Raw genomic sequence first — 21,183 nt, forward strand, 5'->3', positions numbered from 1 at the left:
AACTTTGCAAGACAACATTGTTTTGAAAAACATGGAAAGGACATCCATATGGATACACAAGGGCATAAACTGACGCAAGCATGAAGCAGCCCCCTAACCGATCCAAGGTTAAAGAAAAACTTAGCAAAGTGACACGCGCATCCTTCCAGTCTGCGCTACTTTGGCTTAACTGTTCAGTCACAATTGCTCTCCAATGCACGTTCTTTCATGAATTGCCCCCACAACCGTCGTTCTACCCAAGCGAAATCCCTCTCACACTCCAGCTTCATGTGCCACCTCTTTCACTTGTTCATCTAACGTAGGAAGCTGGCAGGAACCGACCTAGTTGCTTCGTTCATCTAGAGTCACATGAACCATGCCTTTCACTAAAAACGTGTAAAACTTAGCAGGTTTAATACAATTCCTATACACATGGCACATTTGGACATCCCCAGAGGTTCCTTGAATGCGTGCTGGCAATGAGCAGAGCTCAGCCCATATCCATGAGTTCAAGGGTAACTGCTTAAGTTCATGTATAGACAGATGGTTTTCTGCTGTGGTTTGGAGCCCCTGAGTAGATGGCCTGGCTGTGGGTTTTGCTGCGCTTCAGAGAAATGGGCTATGGGCAAGGTGTCCAGAGGCCACATCAAGGTCATTTGTGAAACCCTGACCTTGCCTCCAAGCAATCAACCTTCACATTCTCTTCACATCCTTCCATAGGATGAACTGCGTGACACAAATCCACCACCCCACTTTTCCCCTTGGAAAAGGTAGTTTTCACAGGGAGTACATTCCTGCCCACAACAGCCAAACATATATATACAATCAGTCTCCTGGTTTTGCTATGAATTTGTCAATATAGGAAATTGCTCTTTTAAGTTACAGGAGCAAAATGATACTTGACTGCAGGTTGCTAAAAACTTTGATCTCGTTATATGAATTTTGGATAAAATGATTCAAAGGCAAATATTTTTTTTTTTCTAAACTTTTCCAGACTGAAAATGCAACTTTGTAAGCCATTATACCCTCTCTTCCAATACAGAGGAGATGATGTACTGTAAATATTTTCTGCGCCTTGACTGTTCTTTGCCATTTTCTTCAGCTGTAAAGCAGCCTGGATTTCTGCCATACTTTCTGGTGTGCAAGAATAGTATCCCTGCACCCAAGAAGAAACGAGAGATTTTTACAATGATCTGGGCAGCACAAGTGTGCTTTCAATCAGACTTCTCAGAATTGCACTCATTTACAGTTCATTAACTCAATACTTGACAAAAGTCAGTGTATAATGATATACATACGATCTATCAGCAAGAAAAAGAGTAATTATATTTATATTCAAATCACATTTTTTTTCCTTCTTTATAAGAAAAAAAATCAAATGGCATTTTGAAAGCTCAAAAAAGGAAGGAACATCTCCCATTTACCATCTGTTATGCTTTAACTAGTCCATTGTTTAGCAATGACAGCAATAGATATGCTGCCTTCTAGCAAAAAAACCAACCCAAGCCTCATTATAAATCAAAGCATAATTTCTTTTGGACATTTAAGGCTTGTGGGACAACAAGCAATGAAGTCTGTTCTAATTTATTAATTGTATACTTACATTATGAATCATGCAAGCGTATGAATATTTCTATTGCCCACAAACCAGAGTTGTATTTGTATGTGTTTAAATGTAAACTCAGCTTCTTTTCCAAGAAAGAATAACCAGATCTTAATAAAAATAGCTCAGCACTGAGGAGGAAGCACTTCGTAGGCATTACTCCTGTTTTCAAGGAATGAATAGCAATTCCCTTGAATTCTTTGGACTGCTAGGAAAAAAAATAAATTAATCCAGAAATGGCCAGATTCCCGAGAAACAGAACACGAGAGATTACCACCACTCTGCCAAACAGCTGCCTTTCACATCTTAATCCATGTTCCTCAACCATCAGAAAGATGCCTCCCTCCTTTTGCTGTAATCAAGGGTTTCTTAAAAAAATTAATGTATCTATACAAAAGAATCATCTTTCATTTTCCTTGTAGTGACCAACAAAGTGAAACGTCAGTCAAAGCTGTGGCTTTTAGACTTGCCTCCCACGTGTAAACACAGCAGAAAATGGTCTGCCCGGTTTCTAGATGAAGCAACTGTAGTTTCCCAACCTGAGCAGCGATCATCATCGTGTTTTGACAGTTATTGCTACAGAGGCTGGTTAGTCATGTACCCTGGCCAGAACTGCATCAGCCCTGTGGGACTCTGATGGGGGCCTCCGAAGACGGCTGGTTAACTCCTTCAGGGGCAGCGGTTATTGCTCCTGAGCTGGCTGTACTTTTACTGTTACCTGTCGTCAGGCGTTGGGGTACAGCCTCGTGTGCTTGGCGGGGATCTGAACAGGGCTGTAAGGCTGAGCACACTGGCCCAGCCAGCAGTCGCACACACTCTCATCCCCTCTCCTCACGCTTGCTCCAAAGATGCGCTGGTATCCTGCCTAAGCAAATGTTATTTCACAGGTCTGTGGCTTTGGAGGCAGTGATGCTCACGGTATTCCACACCGTTAATCCCACAGCGCGGAACCAAGGCTCTTCTCAATTTCACAACCAGAGAGCTTTTCAGTTTAGCATTCAGGGATGCGTCTTTTCCTCTCTGGATTCTCAATGAAGCAATACGTGGAGTTGCCAAGACCTTGCTGCTCTCTGGATAACAAACATATGGAGTCTTCTGTACAACAAGTCTATTAGCATTTCAATAACAACTAGCAGTGCATGCGTTCTCCCTGGGGTACAGCAGTTAATGCTCTTTGAGCTCCTTTGCTTCTGCTAGTCATCAGCATCAAAATTTATACTGGCCTCCTAGTGTGCTAAACACAGGGGAAAAAAAAAAAAAAAAGGAGTATCATTAGTACTGTGTTCAGATGCAGGGAAAAAAAAAATACACAGAGGAGTCCTGGATGTCTTCTGCAGCTGCCAAATTCATTTTGCAGATACAGATTTGACATCAAAAAATCTTGTACCTAATGCGATTCGCATACTGCGTGCTAAACCACAGAGCCACGTGGCAGTGTTCACCAACTACTGTATCATTGAAGAAGTTCTCTTCATAAACAGGTCACAAATTCATCAAATTTCATTATTGCTCTCTTTTCATTAAGAACTAAAAAACATTACAGAATAGAAGTGGTATTCTAGAAGTCCCATAAAGGCAGTTCTCATGGGTCTGAAAGCACCTTGCACGTTTCCAATAGCCAACACTCTCACTTTTCCACTACTGCCTTTTACATCACAAGACAGTCTTAAGATGGGCATATATATCTTATGTACGTAAAGTGTAATCCACATGAAAATCGGGTAAAAAGCCTTTGGCTATGATCAGCACCTGCGACCATGTATTTGGAGTTTATGAAATCGCATCCTTTGAAACACAGATATTTAAAGTTCCGCCAGTGAACAGCGCCGTATTGCCACGAGTGGATTCTCACCACCCTCAACACAAGTTTTTCCCAGCATAAGCTTTGCTCTGAGGTTCCAGCCCCACTTGATATCATGCCAGCAGCTGCTTCGAAATGTAGCAAAACAGCAGCACAAGTTTTCACACACATTATACTACTAGATTAATGACTGAAAAATAAGTTTGATTTCTTACCTCAAACACTCTTACAGATAGCCATGACACCTGCTTAGTTTGTCTTCCCCTATACTTAAAATCTGGAGGCATCTTCCCTGTGACAGACTGAATTGTTATTTGAATGCAAGCCAAGTCAAGTAAATTTGAGTAACTTCTTTGCACTTGCGGTTCAGCGTGAAATTTGTATTTGACTCTTGGTGATGACTGTCAAGGGAAACGTCACAATACAAGTTCTGAATTTAAAACAAGTGTAAGTGAAAAAGCACCTGTGTCGTCTTTACCCCATCTCTTATTTCATACCCCAGCTGGATCCCGCATTACAAAAATCTTTGGTAGTACTTTGCCTAACCTTGGCCGTCCCTCTCCTGTGGAGGAGAAAGCAGAAAAGAAAAGGGAAAAAAAAAAGAAAAAAAAAGATTCTATTGAAAAGTTTCCCTGCATAAAGAATTCATGACATGTAGGAGTACATTCAGCCTTTAGAGCGCAAGGCTAGAAAACAGGAAATGCAATACCTGGTTTCTACGCTATAGTTGCCTTATTGTAGTGCGATCTGGTTATATCCTTAACCTTAATTATTGTATTTTTCTCGATCCATGCATTTCCCTACAGAAATACCGTGAAACTGTTAAGTGCTGTAACAATGCATACCCTCTGAGCAGTAACAGCACAACTATTACAGACTCCTACTGTTAAGGGCTGTGATTTAACTTTTTCATTGTTTTTTCCTTTTTTTTTTTTTTTTTCCCTCTTCCAAGCTATCCCGTTCCACAAGATTCCCATTCTGGAAGTAGATGGAGTTATCATTCACCAGAGCCTGGCAATAGCAAGATACCTCGCCAGAGAATCAGGTACCACATATTTGACTATTTTCTTGCTGTGTTCTACGCCCACCTTTAATGCTCAGGAAAAATACATCCAACCGCAGCAAAACCAGAAGGAAACCAACAGCTTGGCGAGCCCAACCAAGCAGAAGTCAACACCAGCATGGCAATACTGGTACTAGGGTTTTTCCCAGGCACAAGCAGCTAATAGTTATCGGCCTCTCCTTGCATCTGTAGTTTGTCTGCCAGTGCCAAGTGCCGACCACAGAACCGCAGCGTACCATATAGAATGCTATTAGAGGTGCCACTCAAAGAGCGGTGGTTTAAAAAGCATCGAGGAGTGCTGTGCGGTGGCATGCCCGTGTTCAGCAGCCCTTCCTTACCATAATTTGTTGCCAGTTTTGCTTTCTGGGTTGGGGCTGCTGTGTCAATCCTGACGAGATCTCAGGCTACATCCCCTGCAGTTCCAAGATCAGGAAGAGGCAACAGAGCAAGACCCATCTGCTAGGAAGCTGTATGACAGGATTGAGAGTCATTCAAACATCATGCAGAAAGTAAAATACCAGACCAAAAAAAAGGTCAAAAGTAACAAACTGTAGTGTGAAATGCTATGATGTTCAGAGCTGAAGTCAAGTGGCTGAGCTCCATATTTGCACTCTAAGTGTGTACACCTAAAAGAATCCCCCCTTATGTCTGATTGCCTTTCCCTTCTGCATACAATACCTTGGGTTTGGGCTGACTTCTCCAGCCAATAACCTTTATATTCACCTGTCACTGCACGGCAAAAAGCGTGTACCTGTGGCTTCCCTAAGGCTCTCAGGGCAGTTTTCCGGGGAGCTAAACTTCGAGCTGTCAGGTTAACCAGAGATGACCAGGAGAAGCAGGTTTTGGAAGCATTAGAGATTATCACAGTCAGCAGGCAGAGTGCTCTGAAGAAGATTTAGACAACAATTCTGAGCTGGCAGAGAGATTAGATCAGATGGTGACATCACTTGTATCTTTAAATACTTACATGCTGTGGAAGTACTCAACCGGGTAGATAAAGTGATATGAGACTTAGTAATGCAAGTAATCAAAGAGAGTAGTCAGGGTTTGCTTTAGGTCAGCAAGCTGTCATTCAAAGCCATCTGCAAAACTGGTCTGGTCGTGTTTGTGGTGTGCTGAGCATCAGCAAATTAAAGAGGGGGGCTGGGAAGCAAGTACTATCCCACTTTTTTTTTTTTTTTTTTTTTTTAACATTCTGAGCAAAGAGATGTAACCTGCCTTTCAAAATATTTCACATTTTCCAATTGAGGAAACAGGCAGAAGTGCAGAGTGTTATTCTTCAAGGCAGTAGCACAACATATTTTCATGCATGTCTGCAATATTACGTTCCTGGCCATTTCCTCCATCCTTGATAAAATCTACTACTTGCAAGAGAAGAGAATGACGAGAGCATCCACCTGGTAATGAGGAACGATGAGAAAGCCTGCCTTCCACCCACACTGTCTCCCTCCCCGTCTCCTGTTGGGAGACTGGGATGGAGCTGTGCTCCTTTTATGGCCTGAAGTTATGACTTAGGCATTCCCTCAACAACTTGTCCATTGTCTCGCAACAGCCACAAAGGCTAGGGTTCTGGAGCAAACTCAGACCATGCAGCTCTCTTTTTGGTGTTAAGTCCCACTCTCAGCTACAGCAGCAAAAAAAGCTTGCATGGAATGGGAAAAAAATATTTTCAAATTCATAGTGAAAACTTGCTACTTCTGCTGTTAAGTCTGCATATGTTTCACGAAGCCTTCAAAATTAAGGAATGGCATTTTTAGGTGACGGTCACTAAGAACTCTTTACTGAAGGCTCACAGAACTTGATGCCCAAAAGGAGAGGCCCATCCCTTGCCTTAAAAAGCAGAAAGTTTCAGTAAGGGAGATGACTTGGCAGATGACAGGCAATATGGCTTATAGGAACCATGGAGCTTCCAGGTGAGGCTTAAAGGACCGAGAGAGGAAGAAAAGGGTGACCTGAACCTACACGGAGGTGAAAGCATGAATGCAGGTCTGTGGAGCAAGAGTGAGGGAAAGAAATAGTAGCATTAAGAAGACTGCAGGCAAGCCAAAGGACAACAGGTGAGGAAAGCAGATTCATAAACTAGGCAAAGTTCAACTAAGGTGCCTCATTACCATAAAGTAATCAAAAGAAAGCAGGATGTCACAAGAAGGTTCAAAATGGGTCTGAACAGGCAGGATAGAGGGAAAGAGAAGCAGACTCACAGAGCACTTTTGGAGGTTGTGTTGAGAGGTGGAAAGACCATGAGACGGACAAGGACATTGAAAGCTAAGATAGCTAGGGAAAGATTAACAGAAAGGAATTAGACCTGACCCTCACTGAATGCCCCAGCATGGTGGAAAGCAGAGAGAAGGATAAAGAAGCAGTAGTTAGGCCATGGTCTCGGGTGATGGAAAGAACAACTCACTACCTCAGATGGCTATATGAGGTTGGATGGGGGAAAAAACCAAAGGTAGATGAGATTGCATCTGGATGCAAGGAGTCGAAGGCATGTTGTTAGCATCAAAAATGCATGTATGTTTATAGAAACTTTCACAAAGAACAGAGTTTACCTTTGCGGTATCAAAAATTCCTTCCAATACTGTCTCTAACCTCCCTTCATATGCTTGCTTCCCACAGGTCTGGCAGGTCAGACACCCGTGGAACAAGCGCTAGCTGATGCCATTGTAGACACCATAGATGATTTCATGACCCTGTTTCCTTGGGCAGAGAAAAACCAGGACGTGAGAGTAAGACAATCACTAATTTAAACAAAGGTAGCACGTAAGCCATGATTCTGTACCTGAGCGTCTCCTCTGGAGAAACTGCCTTGTGCCAACCCCTGGGTCCATCACCTCACCACAGCAAAGCTGAGCTGGAGGAGCTCTGTGCTTCTTCCAGGCTAACCCAGCCAAGGCCACCTGCTCCCTCCCACCTCCTCCTTCACCAGATTTTTTTTTCACCCTCGATGGAAGCAATGATGAGGCCATCATGAGCCATACCTCACTAGTTAACCTTGAATCAAGGATGGGATATGTGCACAAATCAAACTGCTCTTCAAGGGGGAAAGGCAGGAGAACACCTCCATGGCAGTGGGCACTGTGCCATACCTGAATCTTGTTGCAAACAGAACAAGGGCAAATCTTTCTCTCTTTGCTAACTGAATAGTATTAACAGGTCCATCTTTTGCCCTTCTGCATCTTGATTTCTACTTGGCTTTTTAGAAGTAACAATCTTCAATAACATCAGCTGCCAGGGACAAATGCTTTTCAATTTCTGGGGCGGTGTATGACAGCAGGCACTGCTGAAGAGTGGAGGTAGCACATCCCTCACTGTCACTGCAGCCATCGGCTGTGCTCTCCAGACCCCTGCGGCCCCACCTTGGTCCTCTGCGGTGCTTCTGCAAATACTGACACCAGGCTAACATGCTGCCATGGCTACTTTAACACACAGTCATGGGCAAGTCCTACAGCATTTGGGTTTGGGGGTTTTTTTTTTTTTGGTCATCAGTCCAGTCCCTCTCACCAGAGCCCGAAATGCAAGTGTGCATGCAGATCAGCTGCTGGGGGAAGAGGGTGATGGATGAGTTAACTCCAGTGTTACCATGGCTCCACACAGCTCTGACCCGAGCAGATGACCTGACCCTTGTTAGGAAAGTGATAGTATAACAACAGGTTTCACCATTAACTACCAGTGCAGCCACCTTCCATTTATTCAAAGGTAACGTTCCAGATAGACCAGCATATCTCATTACAGAAACTACAGAGTAAAAAATGTTGACCAAGACCAGTAATAAATAGTGAAACAATATGAAAGTGCTCTGAAATCTTGCAGGGGGAAATCTGAAAGTGTATTTGGAGGTTTGAGTATTAAAAAATGTGAATTACTTAATCGCTTACTGATTTCCTGAAGTTTCCTCATTTGGGGAGGGCAGGTTGACTCATGATTTTTAATCGTTTAGGAACAGCCGCACTATTGCTAATGTGTTCGTGCAGAAGCAGCACCGTAGTACTGCTGTTCCTTCACAGGGAAACTCCCATGATAACGCCTGCGTGTGTCCCAGCTCGTACTCAAGCACTTCTCCAAAGTAAGGACCCAGATCGTGTCACCAGTGATTAATTTAAAAGGGAAAAGAGTTCACAGGCAGCCCTTATATGCCTGCATGCACGTATGCTTGCAAGGGAGTGTTTTGGGGCCGAGGAAGATGGAGAAACTCACTTTCTGGGAGTCTCAAACATTTTTTTCATTACTAGCTGTTCTCCCTCTCTCCTCCTGGGTCCACTGCCACCACCTTGTGGTAGAAGTGTCGCCTCACGGTTCCACAGGGCCAGATTTAACTCATTTACACATAGCAAAGCGGAAAAGTCAGAAAACTTCCCCAGGCCTGACAAGCGATTAGAGGAACACACAAACCTCGGAGAAAAATGAAAGGATGTTCGATGCTTTATACCCAGCAGCAAACAGAAAACCAAGCAAAGGTAAAGGGAGCAGAGGGGGAAGCTCCCTCTGTGCCAGGCTCTCCCTTCACCCTACATCCCTCCCCCTCCCCTGGAGAGCTCCAGGCTCCAGGGTTGAGACAAGTAGGTTGTGCTACTCCAGAGGGTGATCCCGGTCACTGTCCCCACCAGTTTCATGGGTTGACTGCATACTTCTGTAGTTAGGGGGGTCCTTACCATCACGATCACGCAATAGTTTGGGTGGTTTTGGTTTGGGGTTCCCCCCCACCTCCAAGGAGGGCAGGGGAACTTACCTAAAAAAAGGAAATGTTACAGCACAGGCTATACACATGAAGTTTCTGGCCTGCAAACTTCTGCCTGTTGCTTGCTGTCACAACATTCGGTTACTAAGACAGACAGTAGAAAATTATGTCAAATCTTCAAACACATCTGTAGAAATACTGATTTTTATTTCCGTCTGCATTTTTGGGGGGACCTTTTAGGCTGCTGCCTCTTCTAATTTTTTTTTTTTCATTAACCTGAATTTAAAAGGTGTTGAAATAATTCTATTCCTGTATAGCAGCACCTACTTAACCACGCCTTAGTGCGTTCCTCCAAAATTAGGCCAAACACATTGACTGCACAAACTTATGCCACACGGGTCAGACCAGATGATCACAGCAGTTCACAATCGCAATTGCTTCCATACAGGTGAGAAGAGAAAACCAGAAATGGTTTCCCTCTCCAAAGGAAACAGCTAACTCTCCAAAAGCAGCCTTAAAACTTTCTGCTATGGGGAACAGCTAGCAGAGAACCAGCACCACCACCCACCACCTCATCCTTCATCCATTAACAGACAAATACTAAGGCCCGCATCCTCCAGCACAGACTTCAGCTTTCAAAAACATATTTTAAGCACCTCAGCTCAAATCACATTGCTGCAGAGGTAAAAAAAGAACACAACCTGCTAAGAGAAAAGACCAAAGATAAACCCATCAACAGTTCAAAACCCAGGTTCCACATCTCACACAAGAAGGGCTGGTAAGGAAAAATAACTGGCCTGCATCTGACTGACAGCAAGACAGACAGAGCTTAAGGGATTCTAGAAATTTGAAAGAATATACACTAGAAAGCATAATATCCTAAAGTGTCCCCCAGAAATGGCCGTGAGGTACTGGGAATATATTTTATAAATGGATTTTTCCCAAAACTATGGTAAGGCTCCTGTCTCGCCACGGCTGGGTGACTTACTGCAAGGCTCACTGAGCCACGAATGCTCCCTGTTTTGGGCATCTAACACGCTTCGTGGGTAATTACCTCAGTTTTCCGAAATTCTATAGTGCCCCTTTGCATGTATCCAAATGACAGTTACCTCTGCATTTCTTTACGTAGCTTAAATAATTGCTGTTTTCGGTATTAATCCTGACTTGGATGTTAACAGACTCCTTCTTCCCAAGAGAACAGAGTAGCCTAAAGTTTGCGTCAGACCAAATGATTTCACTGTCACCTTTTTCAGATCTCAGCTTTCTTTCTCACAAGTAAGAAACCCCCCAGAAAATTCAGTTTTGCTGACTGTTGTGCTTACGCATTGGTGTGCATCTTTGTGTTTTGTTCTTCCCCCAGAAACAAGCGTTTGATGACATCCTCACCAACAAAGCACCTGAGTTACTGAAAGATTTGGATACTTTCTTGGGGGATAACAAGTGGCTGGTAGGGAAGTCTGTAAGTACAATTTTTGTTTCTCCCATTCCAATCAGGTTGCCAGTAAAATAAATTCATTGACTATTGTTGAGTTTCTGTATTTCATGCCAGGCCATGAAACAACTTTCCCCACTCTTCTAATTCTTTGTTTTTACCAATACACTGTTGATTGCTCGCTTGTAAAGTGAAAACTGTTTTCCATTCCGTTAGAAAAATGAGGCAAACCAGGACTAGGATCTGCATTTGCTAAACCAGTTTAGAAGTATGTTGACACGAAACATTATAAATGCCTTTGTACTAGTCAAAAGAGAGAGTTGTTTAGAACTCAGCTTATAATCACTGCTCAATTTATAAGACAATACGGAAAAAAACTCTAAGAAAATGTAATCCCCTTTTTTACCCAAACTATTTGGAAACTAATTAAAACACTTTTCTGCAGCACAGTTTCAGCAGGAAAGATTACTATTATAATGCAAGTAATATTTGTAGCAAGGGCTTTATCTAACCAATTTTCACTCAAGTCAAGCCTTGCATTGCAATTTAATTACTACCTCTGTAATTATAGGCTTTAAAAAAAAAACAACACAAAACAGATTAATCCATGTTACATTCCTACAGTTTGCTGGGAATATTAGTAGTCCCAGCATCTGAGATTACCATCTAAAATTTACTGCTTCCTCTCCCATTTCCACCAGGTAACATGGGCTGATTTCTACTGGGATGTGTGCAGTACGACACTTCTGTCCTGTAAACCTGACCTGGCAGACAACTACCCCAGGCTTTTGGCTCTCAGAGACAGAGTGGAAGCGCTTCCAGCTATTGCAGCCTGGATCCAGAAGAGACCGAAGACGATAATGTAGATCAGCTGTTCAGACTGGAAAAAAAAAAAAGCATGTTTAGTTTTCAACATGATAAGTGCCCTAAGTTATTACTTTTACAATCATTTAAATTAATTTCAGATGGGTATGCTATACCAAATCAAAATCTACCACTTGTATCCATGTATAGGAGAGAATTTAAAAAGCTGATTTAGTAGAGTAGAGCCTAAGGGAGAGATGTGGTTTCAACTACATTCCCCCCCTGCTACTAATAAAGTGCTTGATCAACTCAATTAATGTTCTGTGGGGTCTCAAAGGGAGACGAATAAACCTTCCCGGAGAGAAGCAATCTCAGCAATACTTTGTCTATTGTAGACTTTCAATCCGGGGGAAAGCAGGCTAATTAACAGAGAGCATAAATGTGTGGGAAGACTAAGGACACAAAGCAAAAGAGAAAGAACAGGAAAAAAACCAAAACCCCACAACCATTTAGTCCACAGACTTCAAGCTCCTCAAGCACCTTCTCCTTGAGCAGCCCACACCAGCACCAGTTCCCCACAAGCACACCAGCTTTTAAAAACATTCAGCAGTTCGTTATCTTACTTCCAGTAAGTAGGAGACACAAACTGGGGGGCGGTGGTAGCAGGGGTGGAAACCAGGTTTAGAACAAATGAACAAACAGTTTGTTCTTCTGGCACTGGGGATAGCAGGTAGGTGGACGTTCCATCAACTTGGGACAGCTGTAGATGCAAGCAGTTTACACAAACTCAAGGGGAGACAAGTGCTTGCAAGAGGACTCCACTGTCTGGTGTAAGCAGATAAATCACAACAAACCTGGGTAATCCCCTGGGCTGAATTTGACCACTGTTGGGAAAGTATTTCCCTTGCCACTTGCTTTTTCCTCCCACCATAAGTCTTATTTCATTCAATCATACAAGTGACACCAACCAGCCACTAACAGTTCAGAGATAAACCAGAACTGAAAGCAAGGCCCAATCTTTTGCTTATTCCAATACGGTATCTCCACCTGCTTTGCAATTCTTTGCACGCTTTTTTCTAGCTCTACAGATTTTTTCCTTCTTCAGCTTCCACTCCCCCCCCTTCTTCAGCAACAAGCTACAGATAGGTTGTGTTTCTCCCAACCCCCCGTACATCTTTCCCAACCAGAGACAAAGAATCACAGAATGGCTGAGGTTCAAGGGACCTCTGAAGGTCATCTGGTCCAAATCTGCTGCTCAAGCAGGGCCACCTAGAGCCAGCTGCCCAGGACCGTGTCCAGACAGATTTTGAATTATCCTCAAGGATGGTGACTCTACAATCTCTTAAGACCCCCAATTAAAGCACGCAGAAACAGTCACAATAAACAACCAACCAGCCAGACATAGGAGCTTCGGAGCACTTAAAGACAGATATTGACCACAGGGGTGGAGGGGTGTGATTGTTTAAGGAGTAACCAACTGCTCAGCCAGACTACATTAACTGATTACATAGCAAAACACCACTCAAACCACCCTATAGGGCAGGCATTTTATTTCATTTCACATCTGAAGCAAACAGGTGAGAATACGCAAATACAATGGGATAAGAGTTGGGCTAGGATCACGCTCAGTTGAAACAGATAACCTAATCAACTGCAGCATTTAAACACCTGTGGTTGTCTGTTAAGTCCCACCATTTAGTCCAACAAAACAGGGGGAATTAAAAAAAACACAGAAGACGAACTGATTCTTACTCTTCTCCCTTATGCTGGGGCAGTAGAGCTGACATCTCCACACATTCACCCTATTTCAGCATGCACAGCTGGAAAAAATGCCCACAGCCATACCAAACCAAAAAAACCCAGATACCCACCTCAAAGATCACCTGACTAATCACCGGCAGTATCCAAAGACAGGCTGAAATACTGAGCAACCAGAGACTCCAGCTCCTCTTCCCTACTCTTCATATAAACGCATTAAAGGTCCTTTAAAAGATGCAACAAGCATTTTCTAACTGTTATAACCACGTATACAAAAATGGTAACTAACCAGCAACCCCATATTGCAAACCAGAGTGAGTTCTAAAAGGCAGTCCTCTGAGAGATTCAGCCTGGTACAGATTTGCTGAGCTCTGCAAAGAGCATAAAGCTTCAGGTGCTCTAACAGTGGGCAGGGGCAATAAGGACCCCCACATACTTTGCCTTCCCCCAGCTTCTAAAAATGCAGCTGTTCAACTCTTAACTACTCTGAGTTTAAAAGACCAAATTTCAGTCTTTTCCTCTGTCCAGGGAAACGGGCATCCTCCTCTTCTAGACCTCCTCAAATCACGTCCTTGCCAGCAGATTATAAACTTCAGGCGGAAGCACTGGAGGAAGCACATCTCATCATTGATAGTACTGAAGCTCTTCATTCCACTGAGATGAATTCATAGTTCACTGAAACTTGAAGAAGAGAGCAAGATATAAGCTGTGTGGTTAGGGCACCTAATTGTCAGGGAGCAGATCTGGTATCTACACCAAGGACTGACATAAAAATTGCAACCTGGGTGAAAAGTTTCACTTGGCAGGAATTCTGTTTTTATAATCGATATCCTAACACAACTGTGATTAGAGTATAATGAAACATTAGTAATTAACTACAGCCGGATGAAGCCAAGCCATTTCAAGTGGAACACTTCAGCTAGTTTGAAAGCTGCCTATTTGATTTATAACATGCAACACCCCCATATGTTTATAACATATCAACACCCCCACCCCGCCCCCAAATAACCACAAAATGAAAACACTTTGTTCATCTATGGAATTTTATTGAACAAGTTGATACAAAACCAGTACGGTACATCAAATGAACCAAAACAAGCAGGAACAGACTCGAGCATTGTCAAATAAGGCACATATAAAAAAATCTACACGCGTAATCCAGTGAAACAGACAGTTTATATATATATATTTGGAGGTAGAAATAATTACAAAAATACTGACAAATCTTAAGCAGTAGCAGATTTGTTAAAACAATTACTACTTAGGTCCCCATTTTGAAAAGTGGTCTGTAAAATGATGTTTATTCAGCAACTGATGTTGGCACATTCGGGCCACTTATATTTTTAAGCATCAAAAGAATGCTATCGGTCTTAAAAATTTTCAATACCATGAGGAATACAATAAAGGAACTACAAAAAGTTATAAATGTTCATAAAACTCATGGTCATCAGTAACATAAGAGTCCTTGGGGTACATCATCACCTTTCTTCCTTGAATTCCACAACATATTTACATTTTAGAGACCTAACGAAGCTTTTAATAGTGTGGCTATATCTGCTGGAATGGTTCCTTCTTCTCCTGAAGGAATAAAAACAAGCATTAGTACAGCTCAAAATATATCACATAAATAGACAAAAGTCTAGATCCCCAAAACTGTACAAAATCCTCTACTTGTAGAAGTCTGTCACTGATTTGTGGCTCAGACTCGGAAGACACTTACTGTCAAACCGAACAATAATCTGCAGAAATACATCTTACTAGTTTATTAAACATGAAAAAAGACCAAAGGCTTGTCTGCATCAAGAACCTTGTTTTTTTTCAGAATAATATATTGCAGCAACCTTAATTCTCTTTAGTGGACATCATTACGTACAAGAGACTTACCTGAATCTGCCGCAGTCATATCTTGTTCTAACTTCAATTTCTGCTGGCTGATTTTGAGCATGGATTCTTCAATAGTCCCCTTACTGATTAGCTTTATGACTTTTACTTCTCTGAAAACCACAAAATAGGATAAATCCATTTTTATCGTTTCTTTCGATTAGTACAAACGGGAAGGATGCTATGCCTTTGCTCAGATGGCAGTGGTTTAAAACAAGAAGGAAATGAACAAAAGGGCAATATTAAGAGCTTCTAGGTTTTCTGTCTAGACCAACTGAGCTCTGCGCTGCCAGAAAAATTGTTTTCTCCTGCACTGCCGGCCACTATGAAGTCTGGACGTTCACAAAAATCTCCGTTAATAGAAACAACTCAACCTTCCCCTCATCCCATACTACAGTTGAAATACCAGTTATTAAACATACGCTATTGCTCGTGTTAGCTTATTCTGATGAAGTACCCTAAAACAGCCCACGGTTTCACTCTTTATGATAGAGTGGCACTTCAGAGCTTAGAAGTCTCCTGAAGAGAACAGACAGCTTTGCCAAACAGTCCCAAAGACTTCAGATCTGACTTGAAATAGTTCCTAGTACCAGAAATTTGAGAATTATAGAGAATTGGAAAAAGGATGAGCATGTAAATAAGGTTTCTTCTGGCAGCAACACATGCTAAGACAATTTCAATTACCTAGCTCCCACAAAACCCATAAATGGTTTATGCAAGTGTCTGCTTAAAATGGAATTTTTAATAATACAAGTTGTCCTTCTTTTAGCCTCCTTTGAGAGCTTGCCTCCAAGAAAAGCCAAGCATTATAAAGACTTACCTTGTCTGACCTACTCTATGGCACCGGTCTTCTGCTTGCTTATCATTGTACGGGTTGCAATCAATGTCATGAAGAATAACAACATTTGCTGAGGTCAGATTAATTCCCAAGCCACCAGCTTTGGTTGAGAGGAGGAATACAAATATACCCATATCTGTATTGAACTGATCTATTAGATGTATCCTGCAGAACACAAGAAAACACACATTAGGCCTTAGAGAAAGAAAATGCTACACTGGCTCCAGAGTTGAATACAGGAATTAGGATGATATCTTTTGAAAGGGAGAAGAGTGGCATTGCAAAGCAGCACTGAACTACAGACTTTTTGCAGAAAGAAAAAGGGTACCAACAGCCCTCAGCAGTGACCAGAGAAACATGCTATCAATCTGTCAAAGAGGCTTGGAAAAAGATTTTGGATGATCATAGAATATAAAGAGCAAGCTGGAGGACAAGGGAAGACTGAAGTACATGAAACAAAATGGGGGGAGTGGGGGGCATAATTTAGCTTCATGACTGTCTTCTGTACTAATTGCACACACAAGGGAAGTACCAGATTTCAGCTGTAAGTGGGAAGTAATACCACAGCAAGAATGACAGGTTTTTGAAATGAAGGAAAGAGAAACTAAAAAAATTTTAAAAAGAAATAATGAAATAGGAAACAGCAGAAAGCCAGCACAGCTCAAATACAAGAAAAGCATTGCAACGTTTTCAGCTGTGAAGGACAGAGTAAATGGTTCTACAGGAACAAAGGGGCTTATCTGCCTATTGTAACAGAGATATACTATACTTCCAAGGAATATCTACAGGTGAGCTTTTGTTACGGCACGCTGACACACAAGCAAATAAAACACACCACAAACTGCTGAAAAAGAAGTTTTCCATTTTGATCACTAAGACTGTAACCCAACCATCTAAAACTCACCTTTCAGCCTCGTCCTCACAAAGGTGATCTGAAATCAACCATTAAACCCCTTCTACAGTCAGTACCCACTGACCACAGAATTCTATACGTTAGAAAACAAAGATAAAGGTTTTAAGTCACCTCCCCACCCCATGCACACATCCATTTTTTCTCTCTCATCTTCAGCAAAGAAGTCACATACCGATCAGAAATCTGTGTTTTTCCATCCAACCTAATATATCTATGTTGCCAATGCTTTAGGAAAACTTCCAAGATATCCAGCATCATAGTAAACTGGCTAAACAATACAACTCTGTCACCCTGGAAATGATAAAGCAAAACAAAGGTTTTAAACCACATCAGTTATGGATAACAAACTACACAAATAGTTTATTGGTGCAAATAAGTGATTCTACTTTGACCGAGTCTATTTTCCAAACTAAAGACTGAACTGAAATTCATCAAGTTAGGACTGATTTTCAGTGAAGATGTCGTATCCAGTATTTCTGCTGCAGTAACCCACCTTTTGTTAGTGCAATAATTTTCAGTTACTTTGTATTTAGGTGACTCAAGCAATCTAGAAATCCCATGTCAAATGCATAAATGACAGATCTATCACACCTATAAACATCAACAAAAATATTTTCATTAAAAACTTAAATTTAAGCTATTCTCCATATCGTGCACAGCAACAGCACTCTGTTGTCTGAAATAATCAAACAGATGCACAGCATACGCTTGTGCAAATTCAGGATACTCTGAAGTATTATGGTACACGCTTATTTGTAAAATAAGCCAGTTCGAATTTATGATTCAAAGCAGTAACTTCTTCTTACCTTTACACTGGCTTAACACATATGTGATTATTCTAATGTAATACAGTCTTCAATTGCCAAAAAAAGGTCAAAGTTAAGGAGCTACAAAAATGACACTAGCCCTCCATACATTGAGAAAGTAGCGTTAACTCAGGACAAATATTCTGAAACTTGGAAGAATGGGAACGCTTATTTGAGCTGTCTCTAAAGTGATGTGTGTAGGCAGGATCGCACATTAAAAGCTGTAAGTATTGCTTTGCAATACTGCACATGCACTAAATCACACTGTAATACTCCAGAGAAAAGCAACTGGGTTGCATATACAGCTAGCAGACGTTAATTTAACCAGTTATTTAGAACCACCCTTTAGATGGACAGGAAAAGATGTTAGATGTTTCAGCCACCTGTAGTACCAACCTTCTCTTTAAGGTCGGAGAGAATGCGTTCCAGTGCTCTAAACTTTCCAGAATCCAAGATCTGATCCATGTCTAACTTGAAGTCACTGACATGAGAATATTGCTTACAAAGCAAATGCAGCTCAAAATCTGTCATCACTGTCATATCTTCAAAGATAAGGTTGGGGTTAGCATCACAATGTGTGGGTTCCTGTTAGCAAAAACGAAGGGAAATGATGCAATACACAGTTTCAACAGAGACATGAAAAAAGAAAAAAAACCCAGAACTACCACACATTAACATCCAAAATTTCTGAAAGAACAAAGTAGCACAACTAGACACAGACAAATGCCAGAGCATGGCTCATGCAAGCAACAAAAGATGAACCCTGCAACCCCAGGTTTAAAGTAGAGGATCATTACTTTGCAATTTAGCTTTTACAAGAACTTGTACTACCAAAAACTAAGTTATATGCTCAACCTCCATAGCAATTACCTAGTTCCCATCAAGCCCTATGACCTTTTACCCCTGTATCAGACCTCTTCCCCTGAAGACACATTCCCTAAAAGGGAGGTCCAATCCTTGGATAGATGGTAGAAGACATGGGAAGCCCAGCCCAAGATGTAGGGTGGGTAGAGGGATGTCATGCCTGGAAGAAAGAGGAAAAGAAATGCCACATCTGGAGAGTACGATGGTATGAGTAGGAATAAAATGGGACAAAAATCCTTCATAAACCAATGGGTGACTTCTTCCCTTCCCCCCAGCCTCGACTGGCTTTATTTTAAAACAAAGCTGCAGTTATTCAAAGCCAGCTGCAACTTTCTTAGAGCACGTGCTGCACATTCAGATTTTTTTTATAGTTTAGAAAGAAGTAACAATTTTCCCCAAACTCCACAGGCATTAACCCCAGCCAAATTACAAAAAAAAAATATCCTCAATAGTTCAATGCTTATGCCTTCCCTATTTTAGTTCTGTACAGCCTAGATTTCTTGCTACTCAGGAAATACCACTAAACTCAAGTCCCCAGACAAGACTTTTCCTGTAAGTACTTTGGTTTTAAATTTTGGGGTGGAGGGAAGAGGTGTTAAGGGGGAGCTAATGGAAAGGAGGTGACTGTAGTCCCACAACTGTTCTCTCCATTCTAATATCTGACACAAAAATCAGTATTAAACACATACAGAGCTTGATTAGAGCACTGGATAGATGCACAGAAATAAAAGCAGCAACAATGAATTAAGTTTTGCAAAGACACACTTTTGACCAGAGGACTGACAATAAAAAAATAGATCTATTTAAGTAGCATTAGAAAGTCTGAGAAATTAAGGACTGCTTATGAATCTCATCACCTTACCTTAAGCATAAGCATGGACATTGTCCTGAGCTTGTCAGTTGTGTAATACTGACGGTGCAAGAGAGGGTGATTAGCCATTTTTCTAAGTTGCATCATTACATTTCCCATATCAGAGTTTTTCTCTGTAAACAAAGAAATAAGGTATATGCAGAAGTAATACACAGATGTCTATCCCATGCGTCTCTATCTCTCAGAACTTTATTTATAAGGATTGAATGTGACACTTCACCTGAACTTAGGAAAAATTCACACAAGGGACGTCATCAGTTTACGAGTGTTAGACACTTCTACAAAGCAAGGGCTGTCTATTCACATTTGAAATATGTCTGGGCATGAAAAAAATCCAGCAAAAGGAAATGAGACCCTCACATACCATTACTGTTAATAGTTTTCTTGAGCTTGTTTAAGAGATCACAGTATAGTTGTTCCTGTTTCTCAGACATGGCACATAGTTCAATGAGATCTTTTTTGGGAGGTAGTTGTTTAAGGACCTGACAAAATGAAAACATAACGGGTAAAAACTGTACTGTAGTGAAGGGTCAGTAATTCTGTATTATCATAAAAGCCTGATTTTAAGCTACTCTATTCATTCTTCCTATCCAAACTCCTTTCATTGGCTGCAACTTCACTGTGTTGGCAATTCAGTTTACAAATTCAGAACTTTTTTGAGATTACACATCACTCCCTCACCAAGTAATGTCATCTACACACTCCAAAACGGCATGAAATAATAATACATGCAATACCTGGAACCAACAATCATGCTAATCAGAGATACCCCCTACAAGACAATGACTACTAAGTATGCGAGTGCGCAGAAACATTTTTTGGATCACTACTAAGTTTTCCCTTTCTTTTATATATGCAATTCTAAATAGAAGAATTTAAATAGGTTTTGGATTTTAGAATAAAAAAAGAAACATTTTGATGATAGCAAAAAACCCCCATACATTTCTAGACATATATATGCACAAATACATACATGCACATTCACTGCCTTAATCCTTTCAGTTACAATAAAACATCATTACTATAAAGTCACAAATATTTTTGTGGCTAATGTAGAGGATTTCTCACTTCTCATTGCTTAGCAGCGCACCAAATCATCTTTCGGTGATCCTTCCTAACTACAATTCCCAATTATAAATAGTCAGCAAATAATGAGCATGAAAACCCAAAGCTGCAGCAGGTCACATTTTTACTTGCAAACTCCTGAAAGATGAAAGACAGCTCAAGTTTCTTGCTCTTCCTAGATTAACAGGTAAAACTAACACTGACAAAATTTGACATTAAATTTTACTGTTAGTCTCAAAGATTATCAGACTTTTTGATAATATGAAACCATTATTTTAAAGATAAAGCATTACCTCATCTTTTACTCTTCTCAAGATGAATGGTTTTATTATCTGCTTTGCATGTGCAATCCTCTCCTTTTCATATATGCTTTGTTCTTCAGCACTCTTCTAAGGAAGATATTGTAAGAATTCAATTACAGTGTGAAGTTTTCAGCTGTAACAACACTACCTTAACTATTATAACTTGATGAAAAATCCACACAGATCTAAAAGGACCATTAGTATTCTGAGATAGCCTGTTATGACACATTTTAACTTTAAATGGTTTGTATCACTGTTTCATTTTCTAGATTTTCAGAATCACATTACCTGTTTCCATAAGATACCAATGTAAAACAAAAGTTAAGCAGCAACATCAGTGTTCTAGTGAAAAAAAATAATGTTATTTTCAAAAGAATACATAATACTTACTGTTTTTGAAGAGAACATCCTTCGGATTTCACTTGTGCTACTGCTGAACATATGTGGCATCACAAAATTCAAGAGGGACATCAATTCCAACAGATTATTTTGAACCGGAGTCCCTGTTAGCAGTAAGCGATTCTTGGC

At 41.1% G+C, this 21,183-nt stretch overlaps 2 protein-coding genes across 2 annotated transcripts in view; one reads left to right on the forward strand and one right to left on the reverse strand.

The window, feature by feature from the left end:
* The window catches only part of HPGDS (hematopoietic prostaglandin D synthase), a 30,936-nt gene extending 19,266 nt beyond the window's left edge, over positions 1 to 11,670 (forward strand). The window contains exons 3-6 of the mRNA XM_074589571.1: positions 4,336 to 4,428; positions 7,063 to 7,172; positions 10,482 to 10,580; positions 11,255 to 11,670. Of these exons, the coding sequence (XP_074445672.1) occupies positions 4,336 to 4,428; positions 7,063 to 7,172; positions 10,482 to 10,580; positions 11,255 to 11,419 (467 nt within the window). The 3' untranslated portion in view covers positions 11,420 to 11,670. The remainder of the gene's footprint in view (positions 1 to 4,335; positions 4,429 to 7,062; positions 7,173 to 10,481; positions 10,581 to 11,254) is intronic.
* A 2,467-nt stretch (positions 11,671 to 14,137) lies between these two features.
* Positions 14,138 to 21,183, reverse strand: part of SMARCAD1 (SNF2 related chromatin remodeling ATPase with DExD box 1) — a 45,636-nt gene continuing 38,590 nt past the window's right edge. The window contains exons 16-24 of the mRNA XM_074589572.1: positions 21,046 to 21,183; positions 20,647 to 20,742; positions 19,653 to 19,770; positions 19,280 to 19,401; positions 17,950 to 18,138; positions 16,920 to 17,038; positions 15,817 to 15,999; positions 15,000 to 15,109; positions 14,138 to 14,693 (exon numbers count right to left, since the gene is read on the reverse strand). Coding sequence (XP_074445673.1) covers positions 14,632 to 14,693; positions 15,000 to 15,109; positions 15,817 to 15,999; positions 16,920 to 17,038; positions 17,950 to 18,138; positions 19,280 to 19,401; positions 19,653 to 19,770; positions 20,647 to 20,742; positions 21,046 to 21,183 — 1,137 coding nt within the window. The 3' untranslated portion in view covers positions 14,138 to 14,631. The remainder of the gene's footprint in view (positions 14,694 to 14,999; positions 15,110 to 15,816; positions 16,000 to 16,919; positions 17,039 to 17,949; positions 18,139 to 19,279; positions 19,402 to 19,652; positions 19,771 to 20,646; positions 20,743 to 21,045) is intronic.

This window comes from Larus michahellis, chromosome 5, assembly GCF_964199755.1.
Source record: "Larus michahellis chromosome 5, bLarMic1.1, whole genome shotgun sequence".
NCBI classification, from domain to species: domain Eukaryota; kingdom Metazoa; phylum Chordata; class Aves; order Charadriiformes; family Laridae; genus Larus; species Larus michahellis.